Below are 17,998 nucleotides of genomic sequence, written 5' to 3'. Positions count from 1 at the left end.
CACAGTTGTACCCACCAAGTTGTTAACACTCAAGTTTTCTAACCGTAGAACTGGCTAGGAGAAATAACAGAGGTAGAACTGGGGAGCTAGCCCAGCCAGCGAAGTGTTTACCATGCAAGGATGAGGACACGAGTTCAAGTTGACTCTTTAGTTTTGGCTTTTCGGCACATGTGAACAGGAGGTGCTAGACATGGGAACGCGAAACCAGAGTGAGCCAACCCCTTCCCAGCAGTGTGATGGCCTCCCAACCAACCACTTCTCAAGGCCTCCCCCCCCCCCACCAAATCCACTTTTGCTTCACTCAATCATCCCAGGCAAGACATCACAAGGTCAGACATACCACATTTGGTGTTCATTAGACAAAAGGGAATTCAAAGGATGCGAAGGACGAGATTTTAGACTGTTTTAAATTTAAAACAACTCCTTAAGTTACACTACCGCGTGCTGGAACTGAGCACTAACTTGGTAAGAATACAGACCAAGCGCTCTGAGAACTCCTGAGGAACTCTGAAACAGACTATAGGAAATCATCCAGTTTACGTTTCAGGCCCAGGCAGAACTCTGGCCAGGGCAGCCTTGAGCTGAGAAGTGTCCTATGTCCTGAGCCCCACAGAGCTGGACCTCTGGGAGGTAAGGTCACCACCACAGGAGAGAGAGCAGGAGGAGTCACAGAGGCTCAAGAGCTTTCTACCTTGCCTTTCCTCTTCTGAAGTGAAAATAAAACCGTCCTTTAGGGAACTGCCCTTTAGTTGAAATCATCTTAGGCAAAATACAGACAGAAGCGGTTCCTTCTCTGAGGGACAGAGAACTAATCTTACAATGGTGCTTTGAGGAGCAGTTAGGACAACTGTTTAAAGACCTGGCATGGGCCAAGCAAAGAAGTCTTCTACCAGATACATTTCAACGAATAGGTATGTACTTCCTTAGTGGTAATCATAATTTCAAGGCTAAAAAAAAAAAATCACTAATTTGCAGGGCAGTGGGGGCAGAGGGATGTCCATCTAAAACAGCAATGGGAGGAGCTGACAGAAACAAAGGATGCCACATTCTCCATAACCATCTCAGTAACACAACTTTGTTTCTGCTCAAGAAATGAACTGCTCTGCTTCTGACAAATAATCTTACTCTCTTCAGGTGAGAGAAGAGCAGTTCCAGACGACATACCGAAAAAATGACTGTACGGCCTCCTGCCTTCACCACGTCTCTATGAAACCTCTTTTCTCAACGTTCTCTTTTTTTTTTTTTTTTTTTTTTTGGATCTTTTTTTTCGGAGCTGGGGACCGAACCCAGGGCCTTGCGCTTCCTAGGCAAGCGCTCTACCACTGAGCTAAATTCCCAACCCCTCTCACGTTCTCTTGAGGTCTAGTTCCTACCACTGACATTTTAGATTTTAGAACACATGTGTGTGGTGGATCCTAAAGCTCAATGCCTTTGACAGGGCATACAGTAAATTACTTCAGATGCACACAATACATAATGCTTAAGTAACTATTTCAAGATACTTAAGATTTAATATTCTCAATAGTTTACTTCACGGGGGTTAGATAAAAAAAAAAAAAGGAAATGTTTGGGTATAAAACTGAGGTCTAAGGATTGGGGATTTAGCTCAGTGGTAGAGAGCTTGCCTAGCAAATGCAAGGCCCTGGGTTCGGTCCTCAGCTCCAAAAAACCAAAACAAAACAAAAAACCAAAAAAAAAAAAAAAAAAAAACCCAAAAAACCCCAAACAAACAAACAAACAAACAAAAAAAAAACAACTGAGGTCTAGAGATTAACAATTTTAAAAAATTTTATGTGTATGGGTGTTCTGTTTGCACATATGTGCACCAAGTGCATACCTGCTGCCCACAGAGGCCAGAAGAGGGTGTCAGATTCCCTGGGACTGGATGTAAAAGGGGATTACGAGCAGTCATGTAGGTGAACCCAGATGGTCTGGGAGAGGTTAAAGGTTTGTTGTTTATTTGTGGGGAGGGAATAGTCTGCTCTGTAACCCACAATGGTCTGAATTTGTGATGCACCTGCACCCACCTCTCTAGCCCCGTGGAGACTTAAACCACCGTGCCTGTGAAAAAACTAGTTTTGATTATTAAATGGACACTCCCACACACAGGTATTAAAAAGTACTACCTGGGGTTGGGGATTTAGCTCAGTGGTAGAGCGCTTGCCTAGGAAGCGCAAGGCCCTGGGTTCGGTCCCCAGCTCCAAAAAAAAGAACCAAAAAAAAAAAAAAAAAAAAAAAAAGTACTACCTACTTAAAAAAAAAAAAAGACGAGATCCAAAGTATATAAATTTTTGACCTTGAAAAGTGGTATATTTTTGTATATTTAAATGTAGTTAAAATTTATATGTGTGGCGGTTTGAATAAAAATGATCCGCATAGGCTTTAAATGGAGTGGGACTACTTGAGAAGGATTAAGAGGTGTGGCCTTGTTGGGAGAAGTGTCACTGGGGGTGGGCTTTCAAAAGCCCAATCTAGTCCTACTGTCTGTCTCTCCCACTCTCTTCCTGCTGCCTGCCAATCCAGATGTAGGACCTCTCCAGCGCCAGGTCTGCCTGCATGCCGCCATGTTTCCTGCCATGCTGATCATGGACTAAACCTCTGAAATTACAACCAAGGCTCAACTAAATGCTTTTGGAATAAGAGCTGACATGGTAATAGTGTCTCTTCACAGCAATAGAACACTGTGACATTAAAAAAAATATTAGTTTATGTGTACTTGCCTGAAAATATGTTATGTGTACCATGTATGTGCTTGGTGCTTTCAAGGGCAAGAAGAGGGCACTGGATCCTGAGACTGGAGTTATAGATGTTTTGAGCTGTATGTGGGTGCTAAGAATTGAACCATGGTCCTCTGGAAGATCAGCCAGTACCCGTAACTGATAAGCTATCTTTCTAGCTCTCTATATAATTTTAAACTATATCTTCTACTTTGACACATTATATTTTGATTTAGTTAAAATAAAAAACAAGTGAACAAACAAGGAATGACTGGTTTGATTAATTTTCCCTAAACAAGACCACAAAATGCAGAAAAGCACTTTTCTAGGTTTTAGCCATAGTTATCAACTGGGGTTAAAATAAGATTTTGTTCATGCCTCATTTTCAAAGTTCTAATAATCTTCACATGACACAACTATCTGATTTTCTATGTTTGCAGCAACTTATGACCCCTCCTAAGAATTTACTTCTGCTTTAATTTATTGGGTACTTGCATGAGACCGGTAAAAACTAACTTGCCTTTGTGCTATTTTACATGAGGCACCTTATTTAGGCTCCGTGGCAACTAGATATGCCAGGCACTACAGCCCTTGTTTATGGAGGGTCAGAACAGAGGCTTGGTAACTTGTTAAAACCATAGAGCAATGGAAGAGAAGGCTAGGACTTTAAAACTGGGCCCATCAAATCCTGTTTCTCAGACTTGGGGTAACTTGGGATACCACCTCACTTTGTATCATCTACTCAGGTTTATCAGGCCTTTAAAAGGCTTCAACTTATAATTTCAGTTCTGTATCCAAGTTCTATTTTTAATAGTGGGTATTACTCACTTCCTATGTTTTCTTCAATCAAACCAGAATTGAGATCTAGCTGGTTTAGCTGAATCCAAAGGTAAAATCCCTCATTCTCATTTTAGGTTGAGCGAATCATGCTGCTGTGGTATTATTAAAAGTGCAATGGCTTGGAATTGTGCTAAGGGCATGGAGAAGGTGAAATCCCTTTAATTTACCAATAGTCACGTTCTCAAGAATTAAAGATTAGAATGGTACATTAGTCAGTAAGTTAACCAAGCCCCCATGTCTTATTTAACTGTACAAAACTACACTCTTGAAAAAAGGTTAAGAGGGGACAGGACAGAAGGCTCGGCAGTTAAGAGCACTGGCTGCTCTTTCAGAGGACCAGGGTTCAATCCCCGTCACCCAAATGGCAGCTCTCAACTGTCTGTAATGCCAGTTCCAGGGGAGGATCTGACACCCTCACACACATACATGCAGTCAAAAACATCAATCATTGCACCAAAACATATGAAAGAAAGAAAGAAGAGAGAGAAAGAATACAAAGATGGTTAAGGGCACTCACTGCTCTTCCAGAAGGACGAGCACCTACACAGCAGTTTAGAACCCTCTCTAACTCGAGTTAAGAAGACTGAATGCCCTCTTCTGGCTTCTACAGCATCAGGTAGGCAAGTAATGAACAACATACACACAGACAGAACTCCCACATACACAAATAAAATGGAGAAGAAAATAGCCAGGATGACAAAATTTTCCCACATTTTGAGATAGTCTAACTTTGTGGCCCCAACTAACTTTGAACTCATGATTCTCTTGCCTCCCAAGTACTGGAGTTAAAGACTATGCTACTATACCTGGCTTAAACTTCTGAATTATATTAAAAGGGCAGTGGGGGTGGGGGGATGAAGGGGTGAGGGTGAGGCGGGGGAATGAGGGCTCCTGTAAGACACTTTGAAAATAGAGAATATGCTTAAGTTTTACATGTATAAATTATCACAGTACTCTGGTGGAGGACTCAATTCCATAAGAAGTTAACTTTGGCTAAAACTGGATACAACTTATGACACACACCCCTCCCCCCCAGACCTCCCCCCGTTTGTTAATATTCAGGTATCGAAGGTGGAATCAGCCAGCACCCAGAAGAGAAACTGTAACAACTTAGAATAAAAAGGGAGTGCTTGCTTACTCGTGCAAAAGAACTGCCTCATTGACTTACAGTACACAATAAACACTTAACACTCTGGACTTTTTCTGAATATAAGACAAATCTATTTTGATACTTTTTTATTTAGAAAATACTGCAATAATGTAACTAGTTTCTAAGGCCTAATTACTCTATAAAGAGTTGCTACTTATTTCCCAATAGTCAAACTAATTATTTTGCATGTAATTAAGAAGGATTCAAGGCTGAAAAACTACCAATAAGCCTTTCTTTTTTTTTTTTTTTAAAACAAAGACAACTTTATTTTCCCATTTCGAAATGTAGGTTTAGAGAGATTAAGTAATGGGCCCAATGGGCCCAAGGTTACAGTTAGTATGTTCTGTCCAAAGCCACTCTCAGGTTGTTTCGCTTTTTTTTTTTTTTTTCCCCTTTTTCTTTTTTTTTCTGGAGCTGGGGACCGAACCCAGGGCCTTGCGCTTCCTAGGCAAGCGCTCTACCACTGAGCTAAATCCCCAACCCCCCAATAAGCCTTTCAAACATCCTCATCTCAGATTAAAAACACAAGTATGTTTCTGGTAAAACTTGTTGAACGTTTAAATGAGTGGGTAATCAATAAGCACTACAAACTTGGATGCTTACAAAACCCTCAGAGACTCAGGGGCTTCTTGTAACTTATCCAGATCAACTGAGGACCTAACTGCGGTATGCAACGGTTCTCCACTGTGCCACAAGCTCCGCCCCAACCATTACAGAGTTCTGACATTTGCTTTCTTTCCTGGATCCTATGGGAACAATGACCCAACAGTGGCTTAAGCTGTGGCACACTTTCTTTCGTTTTTTTTACAATGTTTTGCCATTTATGTCTCGCTAACCTCTGAAATCAGCCCTGTCTACTTTAGCTGTAAATGCTATCTGAGGTTTACACTACGCACTCCACTCAAGCACACACAACAGGAAAGCAACAGCCTGTGACCTGAAGAACAATTGTTACAGTGCTTACCTTGGAATCAAATAATGGTATAAACTGACTATGACAAGAGCAGCTATCTCCTGTGCCTCACTCATTACAAGGTCTGGAATTACATGAGCTAGCATGTTTTCATGTCTGAGGAAATTCAGTCTCAAAGGACTATGACTCGGGATATGACACACCACTGCTTCCATTGCACTGCCCCTATGCAACTCCTGTTATTCTGCTATTAGAGAGTTTCTCTGCTTCCTGTACCTGTTAAGACACCAGGATGCCCGAACTAACCCTCAAACATAAGCATAATCAAAGAAATTCTGATTTAAAAGATGGCACTTTTAAAACTTGGGCCAAAACTTAGTTCAAAAGCCAAACAGGAGCTTGAAGACAGGCTACTGAAGCACACGTTCACACAGGAGCTATCTGAAGTCTTGTCACACTGACTGGGACACCAGTTTACAGTGGACAGTAGCAAGAAATGACAAGGAACAAGCCATGAGATTTATGAATAATTAATTTCCAGAAGAATATTCTACAAACACATCGTAAGTGAACAGGAAAAATGAAAGCAATAGACATCTGTATTACCAACCAGAAACCTTATTTTCACAAACAACAGAAAAGACGTAAGTTGTATAGCCAATCTGTCTCAGACCAAATAAAAAATAATCAACTATGTACAATATCAAATATGAGTGTAAAATTTGTTTATATTCAATGCAAGGTTGAAAAAGCTTCCTAAAATATTCTGCTCATTTTTCTAATCTTTAGGATCATTAATTCAGTTCCTCTAACCCCTTTAAGAGCCATTTTATCACCTCTGGCTTTACCCCTAGCTTCCATCAGCACAGCACGCTCTGCAGCAGCCTCCCAACAGCTTAGACGACTGCACCGACCCTGCACCAGCTGCCATGAGGCTTTACTATTCCTGCCTCAAGAGCAAACGAGTTGTTAAAGATTTCTGTTTTGGCAAACAATCCACTAAGGAGTTTTATTTTATTTTATTTTTTTTTTTTCGGAGCTGGGGACCAAACCCAGGGCCTTGTGCTTGCCAGGCAAGTGCTCTACCACTGAGCTAAATCCCCAACCCCAAGAAGTTTTACTTTAATTATGAAAAACTGACTTTTAGGCAGAAGATGGCCTTGTGAAACCTTGGTTTGCTGAAAAGATTAATCTTAAGTAAACAATTCAATAAAACGAATGTATAACCCAGGGATAGGATCAGTCAGTGAGCACTTGAGAGACAAGGTGGTGTGTGCATTAGAATGGGAACCTCTAATTCTGCAGCGGCATTTCCAGTGATCCAAATAAAAGGTTTCATCTGGACAGAGGCACAGACTGACTGCCATGTGCATCTCATAGCACTCTATTCACCCTTTTTCTGTGAACCGTTTAAAAGCACTAAAATCTGAAGCAGCACAAACCAAGCTTTAAAAACAGGTTTTCACAACAAAATTTATTAGAAGAATAGTGGTTTTTAAAGTCTAGCATCCAGTGAGAACTACCATACACAACATTACAGCTGGGAATGTTTCTCCAAAATGTCATGGTCAAATAATACAATGGAACCATTACGTCTTACACATGCACAAAAGAAGTAGTGCTTCTGACATACAATGCAAAAAAAAAAAAAAAAAAAAAAAAAAGAATTAAAAAAAAGGGGAACCACATGAATTAAAATTTAAGTACTCATCACATACATTAAGACACAGCTTATTTTAGTCCAGTCAAAATCAGAACTGCATTAAAAAATTTAATGTAGTGCAATCAAACCCAAAAACTTAATTTGTGATCATAAGTGCTCTACTACATAAACAAATGATTATAGCAAGAACAAAAAGTTCAAATCACACAGTACAAAAAAATCTGTAAATAAATATTAACTACAGTACAAGAGAAATATTAAATTATACAATTCCGTCAAACTGTAAACAGTATATTGAAATGAGGTCCATAGAGTAAGGGGGTTCCTGTTTTGTTGCATGACGCTGAACTTCTAGAAATCTGAAAAATGCCATTTTCCATGTCTTCAAAGGCTATGGGTTTTAGAGTTTCTTTCGGATGTAAGATATCAAATAGGAAAGCAGAGGGGTGACTTACTTTGTTAACCACAGTTAGGTAGCACTGTGGAAAACAAGTGTTTAAAAAGACAAGTCACCATCAGAAGGAGCTTGTCACTGAGGTCTCTGAGGCTGTAAAGTACACTGAGATAAGACTTCCTGCTGTATGCAGACCTAGACCTCTGCTCACTGTTTGACATTTTACATCCTTCATGTTAAAATACCAACTTTGGCAGACTCACTACTGATAAACTCAAAGCACTTACGGCCCAATGGTTCCATCACAGTGGCCAGTGCACAGATTCTCTGAAGACATTGCATAAATAGAATGTAGAGGTCAGACACCCAAGGGCCAGTGCTTGAATTTAGTAGTAGCTATGATGAAGAAACAAGAGCCACATCAAGGAGGAGCTGCATCTGTCAGCTTACAGAAGCAGCTAGGAATGTCACTTATTTTCATTGTGCTGGCTATCAGTGGCATTGAAAAATATATATCTAGTGTGTGGTGGCTATACATGTATGCATGTTTAAAAAAATACACTGTTAACAGGAACCCCCATATTATCTGCTCAGTAGTTATAACTGAATCTATAGAATGCCACTATAAGAGTGTGAGGCACCGTGTGCTGGAAAGTTATGCAGCTTTAAAATCTGTTTGGCTGAGTTATACCTGGATACCTGAACTGAGTTTTTAAGTTGACATTCATCAAAGATGTGCTACCAGCACGTTGAAATAAAAGCAAAACAGAACAATACAAGTCACTGTTAGGTTTAAGAATAGCATCAAAGTACCTGAATTGAGTGAGGAAAGTGTGAAGACTGTCCCTGAGGGTTTTAAACAGTGTGTACAAGTTGATTTTCTAAGAACATTAGCTTTATTTAACAGTGTGGACTGATAAAATACCAATGTCTGACAGTTTAAAGTGGAGGTCATAAAGAATCATCTGCAAACACTCCATGTATAGTTTATGCGTTTCCCCCAAAGCAGCAACAAGCCACTGTTAAGTAGACATCCCACCAGAACACGCACACATGGGAGTCAGATAAAGGTTTCTTCTGTTTTTTTTTTTTTCCTGACAGCACAGCATATCAATATCCAATGACTATCTTTCCTAGATCAGAATGTAACTAATTTTGACTAGCAATATAGGATTAGACTTTTAATCAAACACTTCGCTATTACATACTAAGATTTCTTAAACTCACTAATGCTGGTAATACTAACCTAGTTAATCAACCCCCCCCTTGGTTTTAGAAATATACCCTTCCACAACTTAAAACCATTAAGATCCATATCAGTCCTCTGATGTAAAAAGCCTGTCAGTGAATTAGTATTAAAAATTTACACAGTAAAAAGGCTTGAATTTCAGCCAAAGATTCTAAATACTGCTCATTCCCTGAAGACTTAAAGGAGAGAATCCCTACCCATTTCCTTAGTGATCTACACGTCTAAAATGGTCTGATAACATGTTTCACTGGGGGAAATTTCCCCTTGCTTCCTCTCAAATTCCAAATTCCTAAGCCAGGAATGCTTAAATGAAATGGGGAAAATGAGGCAATTACATAGAAGTACTAGAAAGATACAAAATGTTATTGTCCTTTGTTAAAATAAGAATTATTTATATAAATGTGATCTGACCCCATATCATGTAGTTATGGTTTTTAAAATAATCATCCTAAAACTTACAGTACCTAAGACTCTGAAGGTAAATTAAGACTTTAGTGTTTTAACAGAAAAGTGCTGACTTATCCCTTTTCTAGAACTTTAAAAGTTTGGGGACGTGCTTTCCTATCGATAGTGAGGTTTGCTATATATACACCCTTCCATCAAGCAGGAAAGTCACTGATGAAAGACTCAGGAGTGTAGCGCTGGTTGTTTATCAAATAGGAACCATTTTGTTCATTCTGTGGGGGTAAAAATATGCTAGCCTGAAATTCTATTTGGCTACTGAATGTTAAAAATCCCTGCTCTACTGTGTCAGTATCCTGTGTCCAACTACTCCCCTACCCCCCCTCCCCCACCCCTTACACACTATCCACTGAGAATCTAATCTCCAAAGAGATTTAAAAATTTATGTTTTCAGGACATACCTGAGAAAGGGTGCAATTATGCAGAACAAGGAACCCAAGACTGCACTAATACTGGTTATAGGTTCACAAACTGTTTTTCAAGACAAATCTAAGTTTAAGAGGTATGAATCTTCAAATGTCTCACTGCTTTAGGTCATTTATTTGGTATGTGTGTAGGGCCATTTCCAGTGTTGAAAATATCTTGAGCCTGTTCAACGACAGTTCAAGGAGTAAAGAATTCATTTCACATTCAAACAATAAAAGTTAAATATTATGAATATTTGCTATATCCAATAAATCTATGGTTTACTGAAAGTGCTTCCTTCCATGCTTTTTACAGATACAGTTCTAAAGGAACTGGCAATCTTAAAAATTACCTCCCAAATATTGTAAATTAACTCGTTTACTGTCTGCCAAACAAACATCAGATTCAATTCTCATTTTCAAACAATGTAAAAAATTTTCCTATCAAATGCACATGATCAAATTTTAGTACAGTGTCTTGAGACTCTCTCTGAGTTTATTTAGTACAGCTGGGGCTGGGGCAGCTGAGCTGTGTTCTGTTCTCTAAAGTTCACACCGGTCCATCTCCTGCTCCAAAATCCTTTGTAACACAAAACTTAGCCACAGTGTTGACGCCACAGGCTAAAGTCTGCCTCTTTAGGAGAATGCAAAAGTGAGAGTAAAGAGGACACAGAGAGCATTTCCTCGATTTCCCTGTCATCTCGTTTACAGATCAAGTCTCAAGGACAGAATTATTCCAACATAAAAGAGGAGGGAGGTCTGTATTCCTTGTACGACGTGTGTGTGTGTGTGTGTGTGTGTGTGTGTGTGTGTGTGTGCGCGCGCGCGCGCGCGTGTATAAATGTATTTTTTTCAGTACATTTAAAGAAAACAAATAACCAACCAACCACAAAGAGTTTATGTAGTTCAGCAGTCTCCTAGATGGATTATTTGGCTACAGCCATCAAGGTCTGAAGAATACTGGATTGACCAGTATATTAATGTAAATTAATTCTAATGAAAAGGGAATGAGAAAAATGGTCTGCGATATCCTCCATCTTCCTGAAGGCCAAAGTTTAACCTGTAACTTTCAATCTGCTAATAGAATACCAAGTGGCCATCCAACCTATTGTCATTTCTATCACCAATGACAGCAACCTGAATAAATACAAGAATGGAGATGTGAAAACAACCTCAAGCAGTTGGTTAAATAAAGTACAGGTTCAGAAATTTGCTTCAAAATGAAAGCTACTGGGATGTAATAATTGCTGACGTAACACTAATTGTCACACATACATATGCTTTGACAGCTCAAAATAATTTCAGGTTCTGACACTGACCTAACAATTTGTTTTATGAAAATAACCAAATAAAGCTAAGCTTCACCATCATGGGGCAATAAAATGTAAAAGGATCAGAAAGGCTTAGAACCAGGCCCAGCAACATGTGCTTACTTGGGGCAGGCAGAGAGCACACTAGCAGCTCCAAGGGTGCCTACTGACAGAAGGTAGTTAGGACACGGGTCACAGCAGGTAGTCAATTTAAGTCCAACTTAAGAGTTCTCTCCAGAAAATTGGGAACTAAACACCTCCTTGTGCCACATAACATTCTGCTATCTGACCCCATACAGTTCATATTACAGCTAAGGTTAAAACACTGGGGAACAGAAATGCCAATTGGTTGAGGTAATGATTTATATAAGATAACCAGAGTTCTAAAGCACTTCAATGTTGTAAAGTAAAACTGTACCAAATAAAGCTAATCCACACTTCACACCTCTGAGCTTGCTCACCAGAACTCAACAGTAGTTAACTTCACATAAGGACCTACTATTACACAAAGCCTTGCATGATCATAGTCATCATCTGCTGTAGCAAAGTCTTGATCAAGCAACATCTAAACTTCAGAATAACAACAAACTTATATTAAAAAGTATTATACACAAATATAAATATTTTTTCCTGAAAGAGAGACCTTGTCCTTCATGGTATATGGGGAGCAGAATGAAAGTGTATAGCTCAACACAATACAATTAGGTCATTTGAGAAGCTAATGAACAAAGTAAAATAATACACTCTACTGGATCATGCCTGCCAATTCTGCTTTCAGAAGTAAGAACGCTAATAAGAAAATACCATCCCAACTATATCTCTCCTACAACTGTTTAGTGTTTTTTGATTTCACAGTACTGTAGCTTATATACTGTGTGATGTCAACGTTCTCTCACTAAAAATCAAGAATTTATTATAAATATATTATTTCCTACCATTAATTCAAATAATGCTATTTGATTTGAATAATGTCATCATTTGCCTTACTGGAAAATATGAGAAAAACGGCTTTTGTGACAGGCAGTTATGAACTATACTTTCCCATACCATAAAAATGGTCAACTGTTGTCTGGGCCATGCAAAACTCTGACTGGCAGAAATTAGGCATGCAATAGACCAATCTCCATCACACGTTTATGAGGACGTCTCCAAACTAGAATATCTACACTGAAAGTGCCATACAGCATAGTGGCAAATCAAGAGAGAAATCAAATATTAAGGGATCACTGTGGTATGAAGACTGACAGCCACCTCCAAGAAATATGCAGTATAATGGAACTCTGAACACAAAGTTTAACATTGAAAGTGCACCTGAATATTACAAACTAACTTTACAAACCTACAATAAGGTAAAATATATATCTTTTGAAATATTCAGCAGCTTTTGTATTTTTTTTTTAGTTTTTTTTGAGAGGCTCATGAATTTTAAAGGGGGCCACTATCTAACTTCAACCATGCTTCACGAAACAATAATGGCAATTTTATATTGCAGTTACCAATGTAATGCAATTAGTGCTTCAAAACAATCTATACTCAAACGAAATAACACAACAGCAAAAGAAAGAAAAGAAAAAAAGAGAGAAAGAGAGAGGAAGAGAGAAACCAGCCAACCAACCAACCTTTGGAGAAAATATGCTTATTCAAAAGCTTCTTGGAAAAGAAAATTTACCTGAATATCAAGTCATGACTGATCTCAAGTGTAATGTTAAAAAGCTTCACAGACATGAATATTACAATCTTCAGGTCTCAGGACTTTTATCTGAGAAGTTTAGAGTTTGGTTTGTTTTTAAAATTCACTTTCTAACCAAAACAGATAATAGAAGTACTCAACTTTCACTATTTACAACTCAGCCTACAGTCTGAACTGACACAATACAAGTTCTCTTATTTAAACTGCAGCATTAAAGGGTAGGCACACCATGCTGCTGCTCGATTGTCATCCACTGAAACACTCATAGAAAATCGTCATGTTAGTAAAATGGTCACTCGCATTACACTCCAATGACAAAAGTTACAGACTCAACTCATACACCACTACAGACTATCACAAGGATTAAACCTCTCTGAAGAGTCAAAGTACAAAAGTTCAACTTTTAGGGCCAGATTTTTATTAGATGGGCCTTCAATGTTGTCTTTCTGAGAGGAAATAAAAGCACAAATTAATTTCTCAAAGGATCTTTTTGCAGCAATTTTGGGCTACTGAGTACCCCAAGCATTGCACAAAAAGGAACCATGCCTGCAATTAATTGTGTGCTAACAAACCGAGAGGGAACAAAGGAGGTTTTCCTTCCTAAGCTTAGCCTTTTGCTTTCAGCAAACCTCATACAACTTCCTTCAACTGCAGATGAAAAATCATGCGTCTCATAGTGTTTTTATTGCAACTTCCAGCCAGGCTAGGAAATATTGCAGTCACATTAATATCACCAAACTCTCTGTCCATTGAGACTAAAAAGCCAAGAAACAGGCAGTCATCCACTGATTAAATTGCCTTACAAAATAACCAAATCAAAAGAGGAATCCACACCCAACCTATGTCAAAAATGAGCAGTGCCTTAATTTTAACAGCAGCAATGGTGTGCCTAACCTTTGAACACACAGGTTATGAGTGGAATCAATCTTTTACCTAATTGAATTAATGGGTTCAAGGTTTCATTAAGGAATTTGTGCCTGGGGACTATATGGACATATTCCTACTACTTCTCACGTGGTTAGTACTCTCCTGAAGTCACCCATTTTAAGCTAATGAACACTTGACTGCTTGTTTTGTTTTACTCAGAAATGTCAATGATTCTGGGGTTTGGCTAAGCATTTAGAAGGGCCTAATCACCTTTCTCAGAAAACTAGCATATAGGGTATAAGTGGTGTGGATTTTGCTTTGCACAAAATAGTAATTTTAATCTGATCATTGTAAAGATTAACTTCCATTGGCTTTACTTATCAGGAATTCTTGTAATTATCTGTCAAAAACAAATCTTCCAAACTTAAATCACTGCAATTTCATGTGCCCATCTCAAACAAAGCGTAAGACGTTCTTCAAGGAGTGCTTACACAAACATGATCAGAAAGGGCCTGAAATGTGTGCTAAACAACCAGAAAGGCCAGGAAGGGGTATTATGTCGGATGCCATAAGAATAAGGGATGGGATTGGGGGGGTGGGTGGGGTCAGCTACACACAATCAACTAAAATCTAAAATCCAACCTCTCCCAATCCTGTAGCAGTATCTGAATTAAACAGAAACTCCAGTGAGCTAAACTACCAATCGAACTATTAACAGATTCAACATGCAACCTAATCATATTAGGTCACCTTGGGATTGCAATTTTTCTTCTTAACAAAAACTGTCGATCCTTCATCTATATAGAAATTATCAAGGCTGAAAAGTGTAAGCAGCATTTTAGCCACATCCTAATTACTAATGCACATTGCTCTCTGTGCTGACTCCCAGGGAGCACAGCTTAGACTCCTTAGAACTAATGGCTGCAACAATCCTCAGTTGTTGATACATGACCACTTCTATAAAATGCTGAAAAGTATAAAGAAATCAAAGCTTGCTAAAGTGAGGCATCCTCCATTGTTCATGAAATGTACCCTGACTGCTCCTGAGTAAGAAGGGAGCGCGTCCTCCATGAGATAAGGCTATGATCTCACTTGTTGGTGAGAGCAAATTCTACCCTTAGAGAAATCTCACATGAAATTACAGCAAAGGTAGTGTTCCAAGCAATGAACTGAAACATTTTGAAGGTAGTGTGTGCACATCTCCACGCCTCGCCTCTGGGTGAGCACTAAGACATTGCTAATTTAGTAGGTAAATTTAATAATGAAAAGGAAATGATAAAGCATAATTATAAATGACCCAAGTATTTATCAAGTAATCCAATATCTTAAAGTCAAAGGTTCATCTTTTTTAGTTTAACCCTTCAATTAGTTGAATCATGTTAAGAAAAATGTCAATATTTTTTGTAAGATGGCTTTTCAATTTGTAATGATAAAGCTCCCAATATGACAGAGGTGAATTCCAAAAGGGTTTTTTTTTTCCCCCTCCTCCTAATTGTTTTAAAAGAAAAGGCAAACATAACTTAAGGAAAAAGAGAGAGAGAGAGAGAGAGAATAACAGAAAGCATGCAGGCTCTACAGGCAAGGAGTCCACTTCCATGTATCTGGTCTTTGTGAGGTAACTCAATTCTCTGTGTAGAGAAACATGCAAAAGGCCAAACAATATTCCGAGCCATACTGCACATGGAAATTTAAAATATGCAAAGTCAGAATGCACCTTTCACCTCTGTGCACAAGTCAATGCAAAATCCGCAAAGAAGCAAGTGTCACAGTAATGAAGTCAGGTGCAGCAGGGACAGCTAACAATGATGCAGTAGTGCTCACCCAGTTTGTACAGTAATTGGCACTCTACAATAGTCCTACTCAGTTTTTGATTCATTTGCACTTTGTGCTGCCTCTCCCTGGGGATCTAATTCAATCTTTACAGAAACATCTGGCCCCTCCGACCTCATTAATTTCATCTTTTTCTTTGGAGGGTTTTTCAAAGTGCCCAGCCTCTCCTTTACTTTGTACTCCAGTGTACTGTGGGGAATCCCATAAATACTCTGAGCTTTGGAAACACTCATTTTTCCACTCATAACCACCGAGATGGCTTCCTCCAGTATCTCACTGTTGTACTGTCTGTAACGCCCTCTCTTCTTGCGAGGCTGCTTGGAGCCAGGGTCTCCTTCTTGATCCGATGTGGGATATGGCTGTCCAGAGGTAGACTGCTCAGCATCCGAGCCCCAAGAATCAGGGCCAGCATCTAACATGCTTTTTCTATTTTGTTTTGGAAGAATAGCCCTTAATTTTTTACTAAGCGCGCTCTCCGTTTGTGAACCCATTACCAAAGAGCTATAGTTGTATTGATCACCAGTGCGAGACTCCCAAGAAAGATCCATTCCTCGAACTTGTGGTATCTTTAAATCTACAGGAGATGAATGGCTCATGTCCCTTTTTCCATCTTGTTTTGTTTGATGTGCCATTTTTGGAAAGGCAGAGTTTTCTGCAAGAAAAGGAAGGTCACTGATGTTGCTGAGTGCACCATTTCCCCTGAACTTCACACGGTTGAGGTTGAATTCATAATGAGGTTTTGCCCAAGAGGCTTCCCTGGATAAGATTAAGTGCTGTCCATGATTCTGTAATCCAGACGGACCAAGGCTGGCAGCTGTGGACAATTGGTTTCTGCTCAGTAGTTCTTCACTAATCTGCAGGGATCGAGCCAGTGGAACTTTGAGTGATGTGGAGTGTCCAAAACCTTCCCTGGTTCCATCCTGTAAGCTTCTTGGAGGTACCCCATCACCACTCCGAAGTCCATCTGGGCGGTACTGGCTGGGTCTCCCAGGTCGCCTAATTGGATGGAAGGAAACTGATGTGAGCAGGACTTGCACAGGAAGGGAGGGGTGGGTGAGGGCCACTCCTTTATTAGAAGCCTTGCTTGGGTAACATCACTTTGTGTTATTTATTTATTTATTTTTCTCTAAAGTTAAAAAAAAACACATGGTCTCAGCAGTTAGTTTAAAAACTTGATCACAAAAAGAAAAAAAGGAAAAAAAGGAAAAATCAAAACAAAACAAATAAACAAAAAAAGCCACGAGTTTTTTTTGGTTTTTTGGTTTTTTTGGGTTTTTTTTTGTTTTTTTGGGGGGGGCAAAGAAAAATTAAACCTGTTGGCAGTCTCTGGTTGGGTTCACAAATTTTCGGAGAAAAAGTTTCGCGCAACTGTTTGAAAATAGCACCTTAACCATTAATTACAAAGTAATCATTAGTGTCTCCATTATCTACACAGAATTGTTTACCAATGTGACGTTACCACTAAACAAGCACAGTAATAAAAGAGTAAGCCAGATTATTTATTTTAGTGCAATGCATTCAACATTCAGAACAACTATCTAAGAAGCTGGCAGCACTCACACTGGTGACACCCATGGATGATGGCTCATTTAATCCACAAACAAGTTAATGTTTATCTTTAAAAATTCAACAATTACAATGACATTTCTTGTACTGCTTGGGAAAAGCTTATGTATGGCAACCAATCCCAAGAAAGGGGAAGAAATCAAAGAGGAAGCAAGACGGCTTGCACTGTAACTTACCACACTTCTTCATTAAAACCCTATTGGTTGTAGGCAGAGACACAAATACCACAATTCCTCAAGTAAATTTTTATTTTCCCCCAAATCTTGTTAAGTTATACTCAGAGTCAATATAACCAGAAGTATAAATAACTTGGTAGCAATCTTCTTTAAGAAGTATCTTTCCCCTTAAAATACCATATACTTGTGTGTTTGAAAATAGTGAAGTCAGTTACTTATAAAGTCACTCCTAAGATTCTGCTGTTGCTTTGGGTACAGTGTCTGTCAGATGTCTTCCTTCCTTGGTCATTCTGTCCTTTCTTTTTCTTCCTGGTGTGTGGGGGAGACTTTTTTCTTACTGAACCTGGAGTTCAAAGATTTGATAGGCAGGGTGACCAATACCACCAGGGATCCTTCTGTCTCTGCCCTCTCCCACCCACTATGGGATTACACAGTTGGGAGCCCTGCCACCTTTGGGTGATGGGGATCCAAACTCAGGTCTTCATGCATGTGTGGCAGGCTCTTCAGCAGCTGAGACATCTCCCCAGCCCCTAATCCATAAAGTTTTAATTTTTATAATAGGGAAAGGTTATTGACCTTAAGATTGGTAGCTGGCAAAACATTCCCAAGAGGAATAATTCTATCAGTCAGGCCCAAAAGTGTAATTTTACAGAAGTAAATGATAAGCAAACTATATTCCCCCAGATTTTACAGAGACTATTGGCACCATTAACACAGTAACACTGAATACTCAACTGAAAGGCGGGCAGTACTGCTAAATGAATTTA

The 17,998-nt window shown here is 39.1% G+C and overlaps 1 protein-coding gene across 18 annotated transcripts in view; it reads right to left on the bottom strand.

Annotated features, from left to right (window-relative positions):
• Nucleotides 1–17,998, bottom strand: part of Lcor (ligand dependent nuclear receptor corepressor) — a 107,083-nt gene that overhangs the window by 19,128 nt on the left and 69,957 nt on the right. For 4 of the 18 annotated variants that reach the window (XM_087578147.1, XM_087578140.1, XM_087578169.1 and 1 more), the window contains one exon: nt 10,190–16,485. In XM_087578147.1, the coding sequence (XP_087434273.1) occupies nt 15,516–16,485 (970 nt within the window). In that variant the 3' untranslated portion in view covers nt 10,190–15,515. 18 annotated transcript variants of the gene reach the window in all.

Source organism: Rattus norvegicus, chromosome 1 (assembly GCF_021556685.1).
Source record: "Rattus norvegicus strain SHRSP/BbbUtx chromosome 1, alternate assembly SHRSP_T2T, whole genome shotgun sequence".
NCBI lineage: Eukaryota > Metazoa > Chordata > Mammalia > Rodentia > Muridae > Rattus > Rattus norvegicus.
Note: the sequence above shows the minus strand (reverse complement) of the source record. Positions and strands in the feature narration are given on the sequence as shown.